The 19,555-nt window shown below is 40.6% G+C and overlaps 1 protein-coding gene across 2 annotated transcripts in view; it reads right to left on the minus strand.

Moving 5' to 3' along the window:
* The window catches only part of HSPBAP1 (HSPB1 associated protein 1), a 72,284-nt gene that overhangs the window by 42,073 nt on the left and 10,656 nt on the right, over positions 1-19,555 (minus strand). For both annotated transcript variants that reach the window (XM_035128919.2, XM_035128910.2), the window contains exons 2-4: positions 14,909-15,094; positions 8,288-8,472; positions 2,063-2,199 (exon numbers count right to left, since the gene is read on the minus strand). In XM_035128919.2, coding sequence (XP_034984810.1) covers positions 2,063-2,199; positions 8,288-8,472; positions 14,909-15,094 — 508 coding nt within the window. The remainder of the gene's footprint in view (positions 1-2,062; positions 2,200-8,287; positions 8,473-14,908; positions 15,095-19,555) is intronic.

Genomic DNA, 19,555 nt, shown 5'->3' on the forward strand with positions numbered 1-19,555 from the left:
TTACGCACCATTTTAAGGAGGCGGGGAGCTTCACTTTAAAAACAACAACACATTTATGAGTCAGGACTACATTTCCCTGGATACAGCCATGAAGGGAGACAACATGTACAACAAACTTCCGTGACTCACTTCTGCCTTTACTTCTGAGAAACCAACTCTGTATTGAACTTGATATTGCAGTTTGTGTTAACTCTACTCAGGATCTTAATTTTTCTGAACAAACCAAAAGGTGTGCCATTGTGGGAGATTTCCAGTTTACATATTTCCAGTAGTTTGGGTGCCATATTTCAATCTATTTAAGACATACAGCATATCCAGTGTTTATATTCTTGCATGTATCTTGTTTATTCCTTCTCTCTCAGTTGTCTTTTATGCTCGCCATACTTTAGTCCAAGGAAAGCAATCTGTCTATTTAGACACCTAACTCTCATAAAATGCCAGGGTGGTGCGTAGACCCCCCGTTGCTTGAATTTCCTGGCTCTGCCCTTGGGGGTATGGGAGTTTAGCACATTATGAAAATCCTCGCAAGTGTGTGCTCCTTCTCTCTTTGAAGAACCTAACAACATGAAAGCAAGATTTTTCTGTAGGGAGCCTGCTGTCTAATTTACTTTGTTGTTCAACCCAATCCTAGCAATTGGAGGAAGTGGCCATAGTTCACTGATAGAACAAATGCCTTCCATGCAGAAGGTCCCAGGGTCAATCCTGAACATTTAAAGTCAAGAGCTTCAGGTGAAAGGCATTTTTGCCTGAAACCCTGGGGAGAGTCAAAGTAGATATTACTGGACTACAGTATAAGGCAGCTTCCTATGGCTCTGGTGCATGTTTACTTCTAAGTATGTTTCTTGTTATTTAATGAGGATTTGATCCAGGTAAGCATGGATAGGATTGTAGGGTTAGTCAAACATCCAAGCTGATTTCAGAGATCCTGGGGCACTGGCCTGCAATCCTGTTATTAAGCTATTTTTTTAAAAAAAATGTGTCTCTGTGTGTTTATCCATAATGCTGAATTGTCAATTCACAAGGCAGAGCAAATGAGCACATAAAAAAGTTTTATAAGGAGAAAAGTCTAAGTGATGGAAATAGTAAAAGGAAAAGTAATTAAAATAATAGCCCATGCAGCAAATTTATGGAATTTAAGAAGAGCCACATAATCAACAAAAGAGGGATGCTCTCACATGTTTATTGACACCATAGACAGGAAAAACAAAAGGCAATCTTATGATCACAATTAAAGCAATTGGCACTGCCTGGCTTTCAGATCCAGGCTGTCTCCCTTTCCTTCCTCCTGCAACAACCATCATTTTATTGTCATACCGCCACAGCTTCTGTACCCTTTTCTTCTCTAGTGATTCTTTCTGTTACTGTATTTTGTGTGTAAGGTATAGTTTTGGACTTGCATCCTCCCAGGTAAGATGTTGTAATGAGAAGGGAGGAACAAGAAAAGAGGTGTACCAAAATATCTCCTGCCTAAGTTCTGGTATCCTGGAACTTTGCTGGAAGCAAAGTTGGCTGTGACAAGAGATAGGATCTTCTCCATGGCTTCACCCAACTTATGAAATAGCTTGCCCCATAACACCCAGGTGGCTTCGTCTCTTGTGGCAGCACTTAAGTTAAGATATAATACCTATTACCATCTAAAAATCCTCCCCCCCTCCCCATAAGACCAGTAAGCACCAAGTCTAAAATTATTCAACCGGGCAGGACTCAACTATAAAGAAAGAACTTTAGAATGCACTGGTATAATTCCATGAGTCAGGTTTGCACCTGCTCTGCAGAAAAGCAGCACCTCTGTATTGGTGTGACAGCAGGGAAAGTATGCACACTTGGCATAGCTGTTTACTCCAAGATTAACAAGATATTTCATATAAATAATATCAAGAGAAATTCATATTGATTTTCTCATTTGAGTACATTACCATTTCTTAATAATGAGCCCGGGGCTCTTCCGATCACAGAAAGCCTGAGAAAATTAAAACATCAACTAAACATTCAAAAAGAAGGAATCATCATCCGGAATCAATCACATTTGGTTGCACAGATGGCAATAAATAGTAAAGGTTACCTTCCTTGCACTTGTAGCACTAAGTTGCACCCATAGGAGTCCAAATGACAAGGAGTGTTAGCTCTTGCTGAGCCAATCCACAGAGTACTCTCTCTTCCATTTCTTTCAGGAAATCCAAAGTCGGACCATCTTACGTCCTATTGCAAGGATACACTTCAGATAAATGTTTTGAATATCTCTTCTGTTACTAAGCATCCCCTGCCTCTTGGATTTTTTCTCATCCTTTGTGGGTACAGCATCTTCAGAAAGCTCTATCTACTCTTCTCCCCGCCCCCGCCCCCTGCTTAGATTGCCATAGGGTATATGTGCCATTAGAGAGATTCACTGAAATGAATGAGAACTGAAAAATTAAGTTCAAAAGAGCTAACCTTTGAGCTAATAGAGCTAAGGGAGCCTTGTTTAGGGAAGCTGCTTTTAAATCTAGATATGTACACTTCACGCCAGTCAAATCATTCTTTGTGGCTTATCAAGTGGTGGGTTCAGAGGGCGATTCACCAAGTGGCAGGTTTCCTCAATGTAAGTACTGGCTAGGGAGTTACAGGCTACCATTTAATCATCATTTTTTGTACCTGATGTGCTGTAAAATTCCCAGTACTTGACAGAAGAATACAGATGACTATGCCATCCAAGAAAAAGAGGCGTCATCCCAGGTAAGTGTTCACAAGTATGGACTCTCTCTGACATCCTGCCCTGTGGCGAGGATAATGTTTACCACATATTCTTTGGAAGGAACAGGATATACGTTTAATCTATCAATCAAATGAATAGGCAAACGGATTGCCTGTTTCCATCTGCTACCACTGCATCAACGTCTGGCCAACCTAAGTGGCATTAAGTTTTATCTCACTATTTCAATAAAACTCTTTGTCTGAGGAAACAAATAATTCCCTATGTGCAATTAACTAACCTTGGGGAGCGGGGAAGGAAATTTGTAATCACAGTGTCATCACAGTTTGGTGAATCTGTGTGATTTCTAGAACATAAGGAGAGCTTGCTGGATCAGGCCAACATCCTGTTCTCACAATGGCCAATCAGATGCCTGTGGGAAACCCACAAGCAAGATTCAAGCACAAGAGCACTCTCCCCTTCTGCTGTTTCCAGCAACTGGTATTTAGAAGCATGGCTGCCTCCAACCGTGGAGGCACAGCATAGCCACAATGGATAGTAGCTATTCAAATTTTGATACTATTCACCCTTAATTGGTAGAGCTCCAATCTCTTATCCCAGGTATTGGAGGGGGGCAAATTTGTCACTATATTGGGGGCTGCATGCCAGCAGAGGGGGTGGGGCCCAAAGCAAAAAGTGTGCAGGTCACCCCTACCCACCTCTCTTTGGACTACAACTCCCATTATCCTTGATTTTTGGTCATGTTGGCTAGGGCAGATGGAAGGCTCCAGGTTGGGGAAAGTTGGGAAAGACCCTCTTTCCAGTCACCACCCCCCTAACTTCAGGTGGTAGAAGACCCAGAGAAGTGCCTCAAATGATGAATGTAGTATTCATGTCACAGAGGACAGTCATTTAGTTATGCAGAGAACAAGACACCTAGAATTTGGGCTCCTTCAAAACAAACAATAGAATCAACATGCCATGAAAGTTTAAAGGCAATTCATGGCATTTTGGTTGCGGGTGTACAGAAATGAGGCTCATTTCATTATTTAAGCAGCCATTAATTGAACTTATTAGGGAGAATTGACATATGGTGCTCTAATCAAAAAAGAAGGGGGCAAATTAATTGTCCATGAAAAGTAAAAATAGTTCCGCTCAGATCCTTTATCATTTTATGTACCAAATGCATAATATTTACTTTGTAAAATCTGTTAAACTGGAAAAAAATATAATTCAAAGCTATCCAAACTAACCCAGTACTTATGTGAAAGGGAAATGCTTGACGTGTCAGCTCTTGCCATACTCCAGATTTATTTAAGAGGTGTTTGTGTGCTTGATCTACATATCTAATCATTTTTGCATACCTGGACACTTTTTGCCACTCTCTGTGCTACCATGGCTGGTATAATTAATCTACTGGACAGTTGATTCAATGCCAAATCACCTAAAACAATGGCTACAATTTGTCCAAAAAGACAGCTGATCAATTACCAATTTGTTCAGCAAGATAGTCAAACCAGTGGTATACATATACTGTATATAAAGAACAGAATAAAAATGATAGCCCTCCTCAACTATGTAAATATGAAACCGGATTGTGCCAAGTCAAAACCAGGGGTCCACTTACGGTATTCCCATGCTGTCTTCCTCAGCTGGTGATTGCTCCCCAGGCCCTCAGATACAGCTATCTCCTATGCTATTATCTAAGATCTTGTAACAGGGGATGCAAGTGACTGAACCTGGATCCTTCTGCATGTAAAACATGGGTTCTACTGCTGTGCTATGGACCTTCCTTCATGTAGTTCCCAGTAGCATATCCATCCAGGGGTCCTTTACCTTACCTTTTTATATCTATCTGATGGATCAGAATATATGTGCACCCAATATCTCCTATGGCAATGATAATACAGGACAGTTAACATGTACAGTACTGAATTACCAGAACTGTTGTCCTGCCAACAGTTTCATTTTTAATGAAAAGAAAAATGTGTTGGAATTTTAAGAAGAATACTGTATATATTTCACACACTGGCTATATTCACACATAGTAAGCTGTAAAATATGGCTTACTATGAATACGCATACTACCAGATTGCTCCTCCTTCAGCACAAGCAACAAATCGCAATCCTTGGTTTAGCATGAACTCTAAACCTAAAATCATGGTTTGTTTCTTCCTAAACAAACCATGATCCTGGTTTGGATGCCATGGTAAGCCAAGGATCATGGTTTTTTCCACCTGATTTTAATAGAGATGTGAAGTAATAGTGCTTATTCATTATAAGCCATGGTTTATATCTTACCATGGCATGGAAACACAAGCATTATACTTTTGACTTGAATTTTGTATGTAATATATATGTACATTCTGGAAAACATCACTACCAAATAGCACCAACTTTATTACAGGGCCATTGTGCAGCAGGAAACACTTCTGGCCTCTGGGCCACAGTCTGGAGAAACACCAGTATTATAGATCCCTGCTCTACAGAACAGAGTTCTTTAACTTTCTTGGTCCTAAATGGTTTGGGAGCACATGATCTATATGAACTAAGACTGACTAGAGAACCTGATTGCAGTCCTACCAGCCAGTTAGTTTGGCAATCAGAAGAGACAAGGTCTTTTCATTCATAGACTCATAGAATTGTAGAGCTGAAAGGGAATCTATGGGTCAAACTATTTTATAAGATGGCTTTAGTGGGATGGCTGGTCAATTTTTGTGTGTGCTGTTTTAATATGTTATATGAGAAGTGGGTAACCTCTGAGTTGTGGGCTAATTTGGCCCATGAGGCAGTTTCCCCCAAACAACACGATGTGTGGCATCAGGCATGAACCAAGTAAAGTTGTGGTACGTCTGGGAGCTTCAGGTGCACTCCTGATTGTTTCTTGGCAAGCAGGGCTTATTGACAGCTGATCGCCACTATCAGAGAGCTCCAAGGGGATTGCTTGCACTAGGAAGTTCCCCATCAGCCCTGCTCACCTGTCAAAGTTAGCCAGTATGGGGTAGGTGAAATAAGGATGTGGCCTACTGGCCAGATCTAGTGCCTTACCACTGTTGTTGAACACAGATGCAATTTCAAAATTTGGTGACCATGTGACATTTTGGGAAAATGTTACATTTTGAAAGGTGGCTTAGAAATCTTGAAATAAATGAATAGTAGTCCAAGCTTTTGCATACTAGAAACATTCAGTAAATCCTAATTCCCTAGAAGGTAGCACATCTTTTTCTGAGATTCAATCCTTGGGAATCATCAAGGTGAATAAGGTTCCAGATGAATGAAAAAACAGTAGGGGGTTACTTGATTTACAGAAAGAAATACTAAAGCCTAATACAAACATCTGTCAGAAGCTTCAAGAAGCAGCAAAGGAAAAAGCTTTCCACAGTCATAAAATTTAAAATCCAATATAAGTATTTCAATGATAAAGTTAAGGGTAATAACCATTCCTATACTTTAATCTCACACCTAAATACTTTCTGAATTCTGGCACAACTTAAGAAAAAAGAGAGCGAGCTTAATCAATATTAGATTTTTAAAAGAGGGTTCTTTTTTTAAAAAAATGCCACAGTCTCAGTAAATACCTGACATGATTATGGGAAAAATAGTTTTTATCCAATGAACTGAAAAGGAATTGCTAAGTACTGAAATCTTGGCACAATGGGCTGCTATTTCTTTCTTTCTTTTATAGTAAAAAAAAGATCCACAGCTAAAAGAAATACATTTTATAAGTATCCCAACCATAACAGATGGCACATTACCTTCTGAATTACATTTATTTTGCTTGCTGCTTACAATAGAGCTAATATAGCCATATGTCACTTTAAGAGGACTTATTTCTATTTAAGCTTCATGTATATATCTTGCCTGTGATTTATATCTCAAAATTCTATAATGTAATATCAAGTGAACAAAAAAAAATCCTGGATGATGTGAGATACTGCTCATACATTAAAATAATGGAATCATTACCTTAAGTCACACAACTGTAAATGATAAACAGCACAATCTAAATTTCAAACAACTTCTAAATGGCCCTATTAATCACTATAAATAAAAAAAGGTAGATGGCCTTCTCGTACCCTTCAAATCACCTTAGAAAACTATCTAAATAAAACCTAAAATAAACAGCAGATACAGAACTTATAAGAAAACCCATCAATGTTTGTAAGGCTGGTAAGGCTGGTAAGGCAACATTAAGAAGTCTTTCTTGGTATCTGCACTGGACTTTTAAATGCGGCTTCATGCCATAACTGAATGAGCTTTTGGCCTCATCATAGGCCTATTCAAGTCTGCAAAAGAATGCATGATTGCTTAAACCAGGGAGATGGAACAGGCACCCATAAACTGGATTCAATCCCAATATCCCAGGGCACACTGAGGTTTCTGTTCCACCACAGACTTTTTTGTGCGGGGAGGGGGGGTGTTGCAGGAGGAGAGGAGAGGAAAGTTTCATTGTACAAGGAGAAGTCTGTGGTGTGAGCAGAACTGCAATATACTGTACAACCCTAGGCGCACCTACATATATATTTGTGAATACCCCCCCCCCGGCATCAAACTCTTACTTATGCATACAGTGTAACGAAGACCGAAAAATATAGTTATACAAACAGGTCAATGGCACTCCAACCCTGAATATTTGGTCAAGCAAATCTGTAACTAGGTTTATTTATTTTTTCTATTAACAAAACCATGATACAGTACTTCATCTCTCCATAAACTGTCATGATACTTAGCTTTTATACTGTGTTTTTGACCTTTCAAAGAGCTTCACATACAATTTTACAGCAACCCTATAAGGCAGGTCAAGCAATATTATCCTTATTCGCTGCTGAGTGAGATTAAGCATGGGAAAAATAGCAGCTTGGAGGCAATCTAGTGAGTTCATGGTGGTGAGATTTGAAACACAGACTTCCCAATTCACAGCAAGTGTGGTGTAGGGGTTGGAGTCTGGATACGTGGACCAGAAAGAACCAGGTTCAAATTCCCACTTAATAATGACGCTCACTTGGCGATTTTGGCCTTCACATGGGCCAAATGAAGGCTGAGCAACAATATACACTATCTTGAGCTCCTTGAAGGAAAAGCACACAGGTGGCGCTGTGGAACGCGGGTGGCGCTGTGCTCTAAAGCACTGAGCCTCTTGGGCTTGCCGATCAGAAGGTCAGCGGTTCGAATCCCCGTGTTGGGGTGTCCCAGCGCCTGCCAACCTAGCAGTTTGAAAGCACACCAGTGCAAGTAAATAGATACTGCTGTGGCAGGAAGGTAAACGGCATTTCTGTGCGTTCTGGTTTCTGTCATGATGTTCTGTTGCACCAGAAGCAGTTTAGTCATGCTGGCCACATGACCTGGAAAGCTGTCTGTGAACAAATGCCCGCTCCCTCAGCCTGAAAGCGAGATGAGCGCCACAGCCTCATAGTCGTCTTTGGCCATAACCATCCAGGGGTCTTTTACCTTTACCTACACTATCCTGAGCTCCTTGAAGGAAAAGGCTAAAAACATCATGAATGAAATAAAAACTACAGTATGCTACACTAGTTATTGGCTGCGTAAGAACCAGAAGATTCCCTAGGTGTTCCTGTCTAGTTTTGACATGAGAAGGACAAGAAGAGGTTAACAACGTACCTGGAAATTTTCTGGCTTATCTTCAAATAGCCTAGCAATATACTTATAGTCAGCGTAAGTCCAGTATTTACACAACTCATAACCACTGAATGGTCCACAGGAGCGCGATGGCTGTTTCCCACTCCAGGCCAGAAACTCTTCAAGTGTAGCCTCCACGTAACTGCATTCCGTTTCAAACAGAGGAGCTAAAGCAATATAAGGAGAGACAGCATTACATGCACACTGAACACAATGCCAATAATAAAGAATAGATATGAAGCAAGGCAGTTCAGTAGATAAAACAATAACTTTTGTGTCTCAGCTCAGACTGCTGGTTAAATGCAATATAAAGCCACAAATGAAATTACAACAGCTTGAATGTCTCAGATGAAATGCAGCACAAATGACAAACTCTATGACTAATTCCTTAGGATTGATGGTCACTCTGAATTTTACTCTGTTGTTTGTAAAACTAGAAGGGTTTGTGCATCTAGAGCCCTAAGCTTCCTAGGTTTCCCTTTCTGAAAAAGCAGCCTTTCAGGGGAAATTGTCTAACGGGGTCAGCAAACTTTTTCAGCTGGGGGCCGGTCAGACTTTGTGGGGGGCAGGACCATATTTTTTTTTTGGGGGGGGGGAAATGAACGAATTCCTATGCCCCACAAATAACCCAGAGATGCATTTTTAAAAAGCACACATTCTACTCATGTAAAAACACCAGGCAGGCCCCACAAATAACCCAGAGATGCATTGTAAATAAAAGGACACATTCTACTCATGTAAAAACACATCCGCGGGCTGAATTTAGAAGGCCATTGGGCCTTAGTTTGCCTACCCATGTCTTAAGACATATAAACACACAACTGCTTAAAGGAACAGGGGCTCTGACCCATGCTAAGGTCCACAGCCCCCAATCTTAAAATGTGTACCGGTAAGGCTGGCAATACAGAAACATTGTGCTTTTTTAAATATTCCAATTATCTGGGAGAGTTTAGAAAACCAAATCCTGGTTCAGTGAAATGAGAAATGAGTGCACCTTTTCCCCACACATGCAGACCCTTCTGTCCTCCCTCGGTATATTACAGAAGCCTGAAATTAACCATAGTTTTCCATTTCAAGCAAACTGGGAAACGATGGATAACTGATAACTGAATACATCATGTCTTGTTTGATGGCACTGCAAAGGGAGAAGCAGAGCAGCTTTATGCCCTTATTGAATAGAGTTATAATTCTCCAAACTTGGTTTCTGGCTGGTATCCAAAGCACTTAAGACACTCCCATCGATATCTGACCCTCTTACTTTGAACTGACTTCTTTCTTTGCATTGTCACAAACTGCTTTTGAAATTTTCATTTATTTCAAAATGGGAAACACCAAATTAACCCATACAAAGTGGTAGCCAGATACTTTTATGAAAGGCATCAAGTTGAAAGAGGCTTCTGGTGTTAGCAGAGAAGCCCCAGTTCATATATTACTTCTCCTGTGTGGGTCTATTTTGTGGGGTGGATTTTTAAACATATGATCTGGGACTCAGTTTCAACTACTAGCGACTAGCTCATCTTTCTGAGAAATATTTCTTTTCCCTACAGCAGTGATCAGCAACATATTGTTAAGCTTGCAAATGGAGCTAGAGGTGAAAAACAACATGCCTAGAGGAGAAAAACATTGACTACTGGCTAACTGAAAGTTAGTCCGTGTTGAAAACAGCCCATGTTCTTCATTCGCTCCAGTCTTGCTGTTATGTAAGTCGCCTTGAGCATGGTTGTAACTGTGGGAAGGTGGCATACAAATAAAATTATGTACATATGCATGTATGAATGAATATCTGCTAGCTCCTCCCACTTGCCATCTTCGGGCTCCATGGCTTCACCCTCAGCCAACGTTTTTTCTTCCCCCTTGCTCTGTTTACCATCTAGCTTGATGAAGCATTCTGGAGGACTCAAAAGGCGACGTGCTATTTTGTGACATTTCGGTTGGCCTAATAAATGGTATTGCCCTAATACGTTTGGAATGTTACTATTTCTATTCCCTCTGAAGCTCAAAAGGCAGAGCGCGATTTAGAAACTGGTAAGATTTTTTTTTATTTTTTTTAAAAAACCTCCCGCATAACCTCTTGCAACTGGCTTGCTATTTTATCACTTTTCTTACAGCCAGTCTGAATTGACCGGTTTCATGTCTTTTTCCAAAAGGTTATACCTTAATTGTGGAGCACATTAGGGCAGTTAACAGAACGAAAACAAGAATGGCCTTTCTTTTCAAAATGCTATTAGTGACACAGACAGTTTCATTGGAGTGGCAAAACAATTCTTCCAAGGTAGTTCTTCAAAAGGTATATTCACAGAGCAGGTATCCTTTATTGGAAAGATAAAGGAGCTGTTCAATGGGAAAAGAAAACAGGATGACCATCACAGCTGACTTTCAATGAGGGCCCAAAATATATTATGAAATATCTCTCTCTCTCTCTCTCTCTCTCTCTGTGTGTGTGTGTGTCAAGGACCATAAGCACCAAAATGAAGGGCTGGCACTAGCAGCATATATTCTTTGGTTTCATTTGAGGCCAACTGCCTTTCATGTGATTCAAAGGCACTGCCATTCTGTGCAGTCTGAACTGTTCGTCTTTGCATGCATAGATGAGGGTGCATGCGCAGATGGAAGCGGCACCAACTTTAGGAAAGAAACAATTGGGCAAAAACATCCCTATCCCTGCCTTGATGTGAACAGTGGCATGAGAAAGCAACTTGGAAATGCAGTGGAAGGGTTACAACCTCACAATGATTCAAGCCACTAACTAACGTGAACACAGCCTTACTCCCATCAGTGCCATCTACAGTAGTATGGACAATGATCAGCAATGATGAGAGTTGTAGTCCAACGACATCTGGAGGGCCACCTCAGCCATATAGCTTTGCATTATATTAAATGCACTGGGAATGGGGAAGAGGGTAGCTAGGCAGCACATTAAAAAAACCTACATTTGTATGGAATCAATTTCTACATCTTGTTTCTGGCAAATTCAGTCACAATTTTTCATCATACCACATGGGACTAAAGGCTGCAGTATTCTATCTTGCACTGTGTCACATATTTCCTGTGGCTAATCAGAAACCTTCATTTCTCATCAGAGCTTGCCCTTGCACCAAAAAAACACACCGTAATATATGAAATTATATACTGGACCGAAACCATTATTATTGAGGAAAGCAAATTGCAAAGGACTGCATGAATGGCAATGACAGAACAATCATTTAGCCTTCATTCCAGTACTCTTCTACAGCTGCTTAAATATGGACGCCTTTCATTCTTACAAGCAAGTCAGTGCTCCGAGGGCATTCATTCTTCATTGCTCTGACTGCATGGGAATTGCTACCATCACAAGCTCATACATTTGTTCTAATTTCCTTCAGGCAAAAGAACAAACCTTATTGTTGTCATTTTCTATATGGCCAGCTTGGATATCAGTTTCTCTCTCTCTCCCCTCCCCCCAATTTCAGTTCACTGTAAGGTTTATTGGCTATGAATGTAAGACAAACCTGGTGATCAGCAATACAGAAATTGGCTTAGTGCTGTACTAAGACTTTCTTCAGAAATCATGACTACACCTTAAATAATAAAATTGTGCACATGCTTTTTCTAGCAAACGGGATGGAGGACTAGTGACCCTCCAGGTGAAGTAAGGCTCCAGCTCCCATCAGCCACAGTAAGGATGGCTAACGGGCAGGGATGGCGGAAGCTGTATTCCACAACATTGTGTGGAATGCTTTCCCCGGGGAGGCTCGCCTGGCACCTGTGCTACATATATTTAGGTACCAGGTAAAAAAAATTCCTTTTCTCCCAGGCCTTTGGCTAATTAAACAATCTATGTGACCTTTCAAATTGTGTGTGGTGGGGTATTGGTTTTGTTTGTTACTACATTATTTGTGTGTGTGTGTGTGTGTGTGTGTGTGTGTGTGTGTGTTACTGTAAAACTGCTCAGATGAAGGGTGGTATAGAAAATTTTATACAAAATGATAATGTAGAACCACAGGTTCCCTGCCCTGTCATTACATTTTAGCTTGGTTCAGATATGCCCTGGGTGTACAGGGTACATAAAACAGGGCAGCAGCGGAAAACTTACCACACACATTACCTTTAATGTGGGGGGAAATGGCCTATAAGAAAAGGCCTCACTCATGTGATTCACCTCTACAACCCCCACGAAAGGATTGGGGGTTATTCCTGTGTTGCACCAAATTTGTAAGTTATAAATCTGGGCTATGTATGATAGCAGCCTTTAGATAGTTGCATTCATTTTCTCCCCTCTACTACAGTTCAGTGCTTGTTATTGACGTAGAACCATGAATGCAAGACACATCACTTTGTGAAAATATGAGCTGATTAAGGGGATATTCCCCCCCAAAGATATATATGACTATTGAAGGACATTCAGATACCTGAATTAATTTGGCAAGGACAATATTCTCATATAACTCTGGTTCTTTCTGAGATAAGCAGGGCAAATATTTGGAAAAAATCAAGAAACATCTCTCACTTGGATAGTTTATTGGAAAAATCCTCACTATTAATGGAAAAGGCAATAGGCTGTATAGCTGGTTCCATTATCCCCAATGCAGAGACTTCGATTTAATTTATTTTTGATTCAGCAAGAAATACAAAATTATTCATTAGGCGCTTAGTGAATAATTAAAAGCTATCACCAGTACAGCCAGTCGATCATAATGGAATAACTAAATCAGAAAAATGCAGCTATCTTGGAAACATCAGCTCATTAACCTAAAATAAAATAAAATGAAAGGAACCAATGGGGCAGTCATGTCCTTCACAAGAACTGACATAAAGACACTGCATCGATTACATATGTCACATGTTTTTCTAGGGTTACTTTTTCTTGGCTGTAGAAAGACACATCTTTCTAGCTGGTGTGTAATGGGTTTCCCCAAAGATACTTCTGACCTATTTAGCATATTATGCCAGACACACAAAAGTGTGGGTGGGTGTTGCCTTAATATTGGATTTTTCAAGTTAGAGATGGAAAGGTACAGAAAGACTTTGACCTCAGTACCGCTTCCTCAGTAGAGTTTGTCTCTATGGACTGAAAGCTGTTGTTATCAGGTTGTTGTTGTTGTTTAGTCGTTTAATCGTGTCCGACTCTTCGTGACCCCATGGACCAGAGCACGCCAGGCACTCCTGTCTTCCACTGCCTCCCGCAGTTTGGTCAAACTCATGTTCGTAGCTTCGATAACACTGTCCAACCATCTCGTCCTCTGTCGTCCCCTTCTCCTTGTGCCCTCCATCTTTCCCAACATCAGGGTCTTTTCCATGGAGTCTTCTCTTCTCATGAGGTGGCCAAAGTATTAGAGCCTCAGCTTCAGGATCTGTCCTTCTAGTGAGCACTCAGGGCTGATTTCCTTAAGAATGGCGAGGTTTGATCTTCTTGCAGTCCATGGGATTCTCAAGAGTCTCCTCCAGCACCATAATTCAAAAGCATCAATTCTTCGGTGATCAGCCTTCTTTATGGTCCAGCTCTCACTTCCATACATCACTACTGGGAAAACCATAGCTTTAACTATACGGACCTTTGTCGGCAAGGTGATGTCTCTGCTTTTTAAGATGCTGTCTAGGTTTGTCATTGCTTTTCTCCCAAGAAGCAGGCGTCTTTTAATTTTGTGACTGCTGTCACCATCTGCAGTGATCATAGAACCCAAGAAAGTAAAATCTCTCGCTGCCTCTATTTCTTCTCCTTCTATTTTCCAGGAGGTGATGGGACCAGTGGCCATGATTGTAGTTTTTTTGATGTTGAGCTTCAGACCATATTTTGCGCTCTCCTCTTTCACCCTCATTAAAAGGTTCTTTAATTCCTCCTCACTTTCTGCCACCAAGGTTGTGTCATCAGATAGTGGTAGCATTTAGGGCAAGATCTTAAGCACACACAGGAATTCTTATGGGAGGAGACATTCACAAAAGCAGAGGTGGGGAACTTGTGGCACTCCAGGTGTCACTTATATCCAGCTTCCATCAGCCCCAGCCAGCAGGGCATTCAATGGTCAGGAATGATGGGAATCGTAGTCCATTGATATCCAGTCAACCTCCTACCCATGCTCTGGTCATGGGGTGGTAAACCTTTTTGGGTCTAAAAGCCAGATCCTTATGAGGATCGGCCTCATGGGCCAAATTTGACGTCGCTCACATGTCATTTTTATGAAGCCACATAATGGACAGTTGGCTTGTTCTGCGCATCTGTCAAAATTCCTTCCACGGGTTTCCCAAGCTCCTGATTGCCAGCGCAACGGGCACTGAATATATTTATGTACGATGAATTTGCTTACATGAATATACTTTGGTATGTTTTGGGTAGGAAATATTAGGAAATATTTGGGTAGGAAATATTAGGAAATATTTGGGTAGGAAATATTAGGAAATATTTAACAGTTGATTTTTGCATGTTCCGTTGGTTTTATGTTTGTTCAGTGTTTAATGATGTTTTATTTGTTATTCTAAGATTTTTTTCATGTTTAGGATTTTTATTATGATTGTGAGTCATCTTGTTCTAGACTGACATGTGGGACAAATGTTTTAAAATAAAATAAAAACATAAATGTAAGGAGAAGTGTGGAACAGGGCTGCACATTGCATTTAAGCATCCCCTACCTGTGCCCATGTCCTTCATTCCTATTCGAAAACACATTCTCTTTCCAGCCAATAGCTTAGCAAGATGTATAGCATTCCAGTGAAGTGCTGGCCAATCAAAAGCCATGTTGCAGAAAACTGCAGGTTTCTGGAGAGACATCACAATTTCTCTGGCTTCTTCTGGTGTAAAAGGTTTGACATCACCACCTACAATAAAAAAGAGCAAATTTTGATAGATGACTAATCATGTAAGAACAGTTACCTGTCATCTCATGGTCCCAAACCCATAAATTATTAGACTCTCCTGATTAAACCTGAATTGTTACCCCCTCTCCTCCACACTTCAAACATTTTGTTTCATTGAATTTTTTTGCAGTCCTGTCACCGTAATTTTTTATACTAAATGAGAATTTAAAGCAGTCCATTAACATCCAGAATATAAATATCTTGGTAAATATTTATGATTTCCTAATGTGCAGCATAGCCCTAGTAATTTAGAATTAGTCTGACATTCATCACAAGTCTCCTAATTAAGGAATGTTCAAAGGACACATTTTGTGATGAACCTAAAATGTGTTGCAAGGGAGGGGGACACCCAATGCAGGCAAACATTCCTTTCAAAAATGGGAAGGGGGGATTAGTATAGGTTGTTGTCAATGCGGTGGCAGAATGTGCTGATGCATCCAGTTTTAACTAATTAATTAAATATACTTTGTAATGCAAGACTGATGAGGCAGCTTTTTAAAAACCATCTAGTTCTACCGCCCCCTCCCCCTAAAAAAAAAAGTTCCATGCTAACCCAAGGACTATGCTAATCCCAGATTTCAATTTAGCCCTGAGATTTATATGCCCCACTGAAGCTGTCAACCTGAAATGTTGGCAGCCTTGGATAAACTCGGCAGGTTTACAACAACTTCCCTAAAGGGACATGTTAAGAGGAAGGAACTGTTTTTTTCAATAAACAAATGTAACGATCCCAGAATAAAAGAAGCAGGCTGTATCTAGAGATCATAAAAACATCACAACATTGATTTAATGTCCCAACAAGAATTTAATAAAAAGGAATTTTTTAATGTGCATGGATTTTTCTTGTTGTTCACTGTTATATATATTATATACTGTGTGTGTGTGTGTGTGTGTGTGTGTGTGTGTGTGTGTGTACACACACACATTCATATACATACACACACACACACTCTTATTTCAGTCACAGTCGGCTTCGAATGTTGGATCAAGGAACAAACATGCTGTAAAGTAATCTCTCTTTCCCTTCTCTTGTAGGCCCCACAGGAAAAATGCCTGGAAATGTAAAATATTTCTGTTCTGCCTTTCAGTTTTTTGCTTTTTAAAAAATCAACGTGGTTCAGGAACATTTTTCAAAACCAGCAACAATAACCGTGTCAAATTAAGAGGAAGCAAAGTAACAAAATGGGCAGCAAAGTTTCAGCAAGTGGTAGATAAAAAAGCAATTTAAAATAATTGGACCACTAAAGCCACTTAAAACCCATCATATGTCCCGGCAGGCAAACAGAATACTCTTTACCCGACACCTAAAAGTTAACAATTTTGGTGCAAAGTGACCACCATGTGTAAGGTATTTCCATTGATGAGCCACCATAATTGGGAAGGCCCTGTCTCCAAAAGCCATCGCCTTAGAAGGTGGGGACACCCAGGGCCAGATCTCTATATAGATGATCTCAACAACAAACAAGTTCATTTTTAACTAAGGAACTTTTAACTTTCTGAAACCCTGCTGTGATACTGTTTAGGTCTTTGGATGTTTAAAACCAGAACTTTGGTGTCCCGTCCCCCCCGTATATATTCTGTATATTGTGTGTGTGTGTGTGTGTGTATTCTGTATATTCTCTCTCTCTCTCTGTGTGTGTGTGTGTGTGTAATAATGGGTCAACTACATCACCATATACTTCCCAGCAGAACCAGTTATTTAGATTCATTACCTACCTGTACCACCCCAGTATCCAATTAGTACTAATGTAAACAACAAATAAATTCCCTCCAAGGTCTAAAAAGGGCATGCCAAGATAGTTGAAAGACCACTATAACAGTTATAAAAATCACTACCTGGTATATCTGTTACTGAATCTATCATAATCTCATGAAGCTTGGGAATACATAAAAGTTATTGGACAAATCCATTCAAGCATCAAAGAAATCACTAAGGAGACTCTCACAGACGTCCATGGGAATTAAAACTCCCACCTCTTCTGTTGAAAAAGTTCATAAAACAGTCAGGGTTCTTGTCAAAGAGCATAAAAATTGGATAAAACTATATACTTGAGCAGAGCAAGGTGAGAATCATCATCAGAGCCAAGGACTGGCATCATTTGGGACAAACTACCGTACATGTTAAACACATGGTTTGCCCTTGAGTTCACACATTTTATTTTGGAAACAGCCAACAAATGGGGAGCAGTGATGAGGAAATTGGGATGGAATTAGCCCTTTACCCCGCCCCCCCCTTGTAGTCCCAAAGTGCACTGGGGATTCATGCTGACAATTTGCAAGGGGGGAAACCTCCCAATCACTCCAACTGGAGCCTTCCTCCCCATGCAAATTGCAAAGGCAGCAGGCCATACCAGAACTGCAGAAGGAGGGGTGGGACAGCTAAATCCACCCGTTTCCCATCCTAGAATCTTAATCTACACCAGGACCCCCTTGTGGCAATTTCTGAAAGAAAATCCATGGATCCAAGATGGACAAACTATGTGATTAACATCACAGGTCCTCAAATAACCAAATTCTAAGACCTTCACTGGAGATGTGGTCGAAACAACAACAAAAAAATTCCTTCTAGTGGCATCTTAGAGACCAACTAAGTTTGTCATAGGTATGAGCTTTCGTGTGCATGCACACTTCTTCAGATACTGGAGATGTGGTTCACTCATATATGAATGCAACTTGCAGTGGATTTCTTTAAAAATTGATGCTTTTTACTTAGCTGTTCTATAGGTCAGCTTTTATTTTTATAACCTCCTTTCATGAGCAACAGACCACTTGACAGCGTGACATTTCTAAAACCAAGGAGGCACAAATGAAACTTAGCCCTTGGCCTCACCCTCTGCTATGCTACAAGTCCAATGCACATGGGGGTTTCACAGGAGCTGTATTCCTTGCCATATGTTGTTTCTTATCCTAGCAAAAGGAAATCTATGGGTTATCAAGCAACAAGCTGAATACACAGAAAAAATATATCAGATGGAGAAGGGTGTCCAGCTGTGAGCAAGGATTGCAGACGCAGTTGCAAGTACAGGCAAGCTGGCTTTCAGGATTGAGTACAGGCAAGCTGGCTTTCAGGCTGGTATTGAGCATATCTTTGGGGTGACCCTTAGCTAGAGATTAAGGGCAACGGTTTGTTTGTTTGTTTTTAATGCTAGATGGTAGTGGGAGATAATAAGTTGTGATGACTTAAAAATTTTACAAAGTCCCACATCCTCATGCCGATACATTACATCCTTGTACTGTTACATTTAATTACATTTCTAACATGCATTTGTTTTAATGTAATAAAGCACAGAGCTAGCCTTTCATGACCTGGCAGCTGTGCTGGCCTTATTCATCTTTCTGATTTTCAAACATCCAGGAAAACAGAATCACAGCTGTCCCTTTGCTCATGTTACTTTTAGAAAAACCAATCACCTTGCAAAGTTCTCAATTTTTTAAACATCAAATATACATATAAAGATTAAAAATTAAATACATAGCCCGGTTATTTGTAAAATAAAATAAAAAAACATGATACCAAGCTGTTTTAAAACTCTTCTTCCCCATAAGATACCATCTTGCTGTCTGATCACATGTAGAAAGACAAGATATGGAAGTCTGCACATGCTCTTACTTACCCGGAGCCAGGTTGGAGCAGCCAGCTCGGCTTGCACACCCAGGTCCAGAAAAGCATAGAGCTCTCTCTGCCCTCCACTGCACTGCTGTGACCAGCCTTGCTTGGCAAAGATTGCTTTGTGTTGGGTAAATCAATTTTTCATTATATTTTCAGACCCCCAACTAGCTATACTGGGCCTGAGATTTCCATGAGACTGAGCTAATGAGTTACCTTCTAGGAAGCTGAAGTGTCCTGTGAGCAGTATTTCCTTTTGAGAAGCATGAAATGATGCAGTCTCAGGGAATAATAAAGACAAAATGTTCCTTTTGTCTGGAATTATTTACAGCTATCTCATATGAAGTTCTCAAGATTGACTTAAACTTCACTATTCCAGAAAATAAAAATATAGGGTAGAGATGTTTTATGTTGTTCAGAGTAATTGGATTGGATGATATTGTGCTGGAAAGGCAACTTTTGCCAATTCCGCCTTCCCTCTGCTGCCTAAAAAGCTGCTCTGGGAGGTTGGAGAATTCTCTGGCACTGTGGGGTTCAGGGGTACTTGGTAAAAATCAATTTCCTGCTCTCTACCTTCTGTGGGGAATAGTGCTAGATCCCAGCATCCCCCACAAAAGGAACAAGCCCTTCCATTCCTCCGTTCTTAATTGTTACTAGGTGTACCCTGCCATGTGTTGCAGTGGCCCCTTCCCCCCAGTCGGGCAGCATATCCCTGTGACTGTTTTGATCCCCCTTCTTGCATCCCCCCTCCACCCCCCCACCCCTCGGTTCATCCCTGTGACTCCCGGCGGGTCCGGTCTACCTCTGGTGGGGGT

This window comes from Zootoca vivipara, chromosome 1 (genome assembly GCF_963506605.1).
Source record: "Zootoca vivipara chromosome 1, rZooViv1.1, whole genome shotgun sequence".
Taxonomy (NCBI): domain Eukaryota; kingdom Metazoa; phylum Chordata; class Lepidosauria; order Squamata; family Lacertidae; genus Zootoca; species Zootoca vivipara.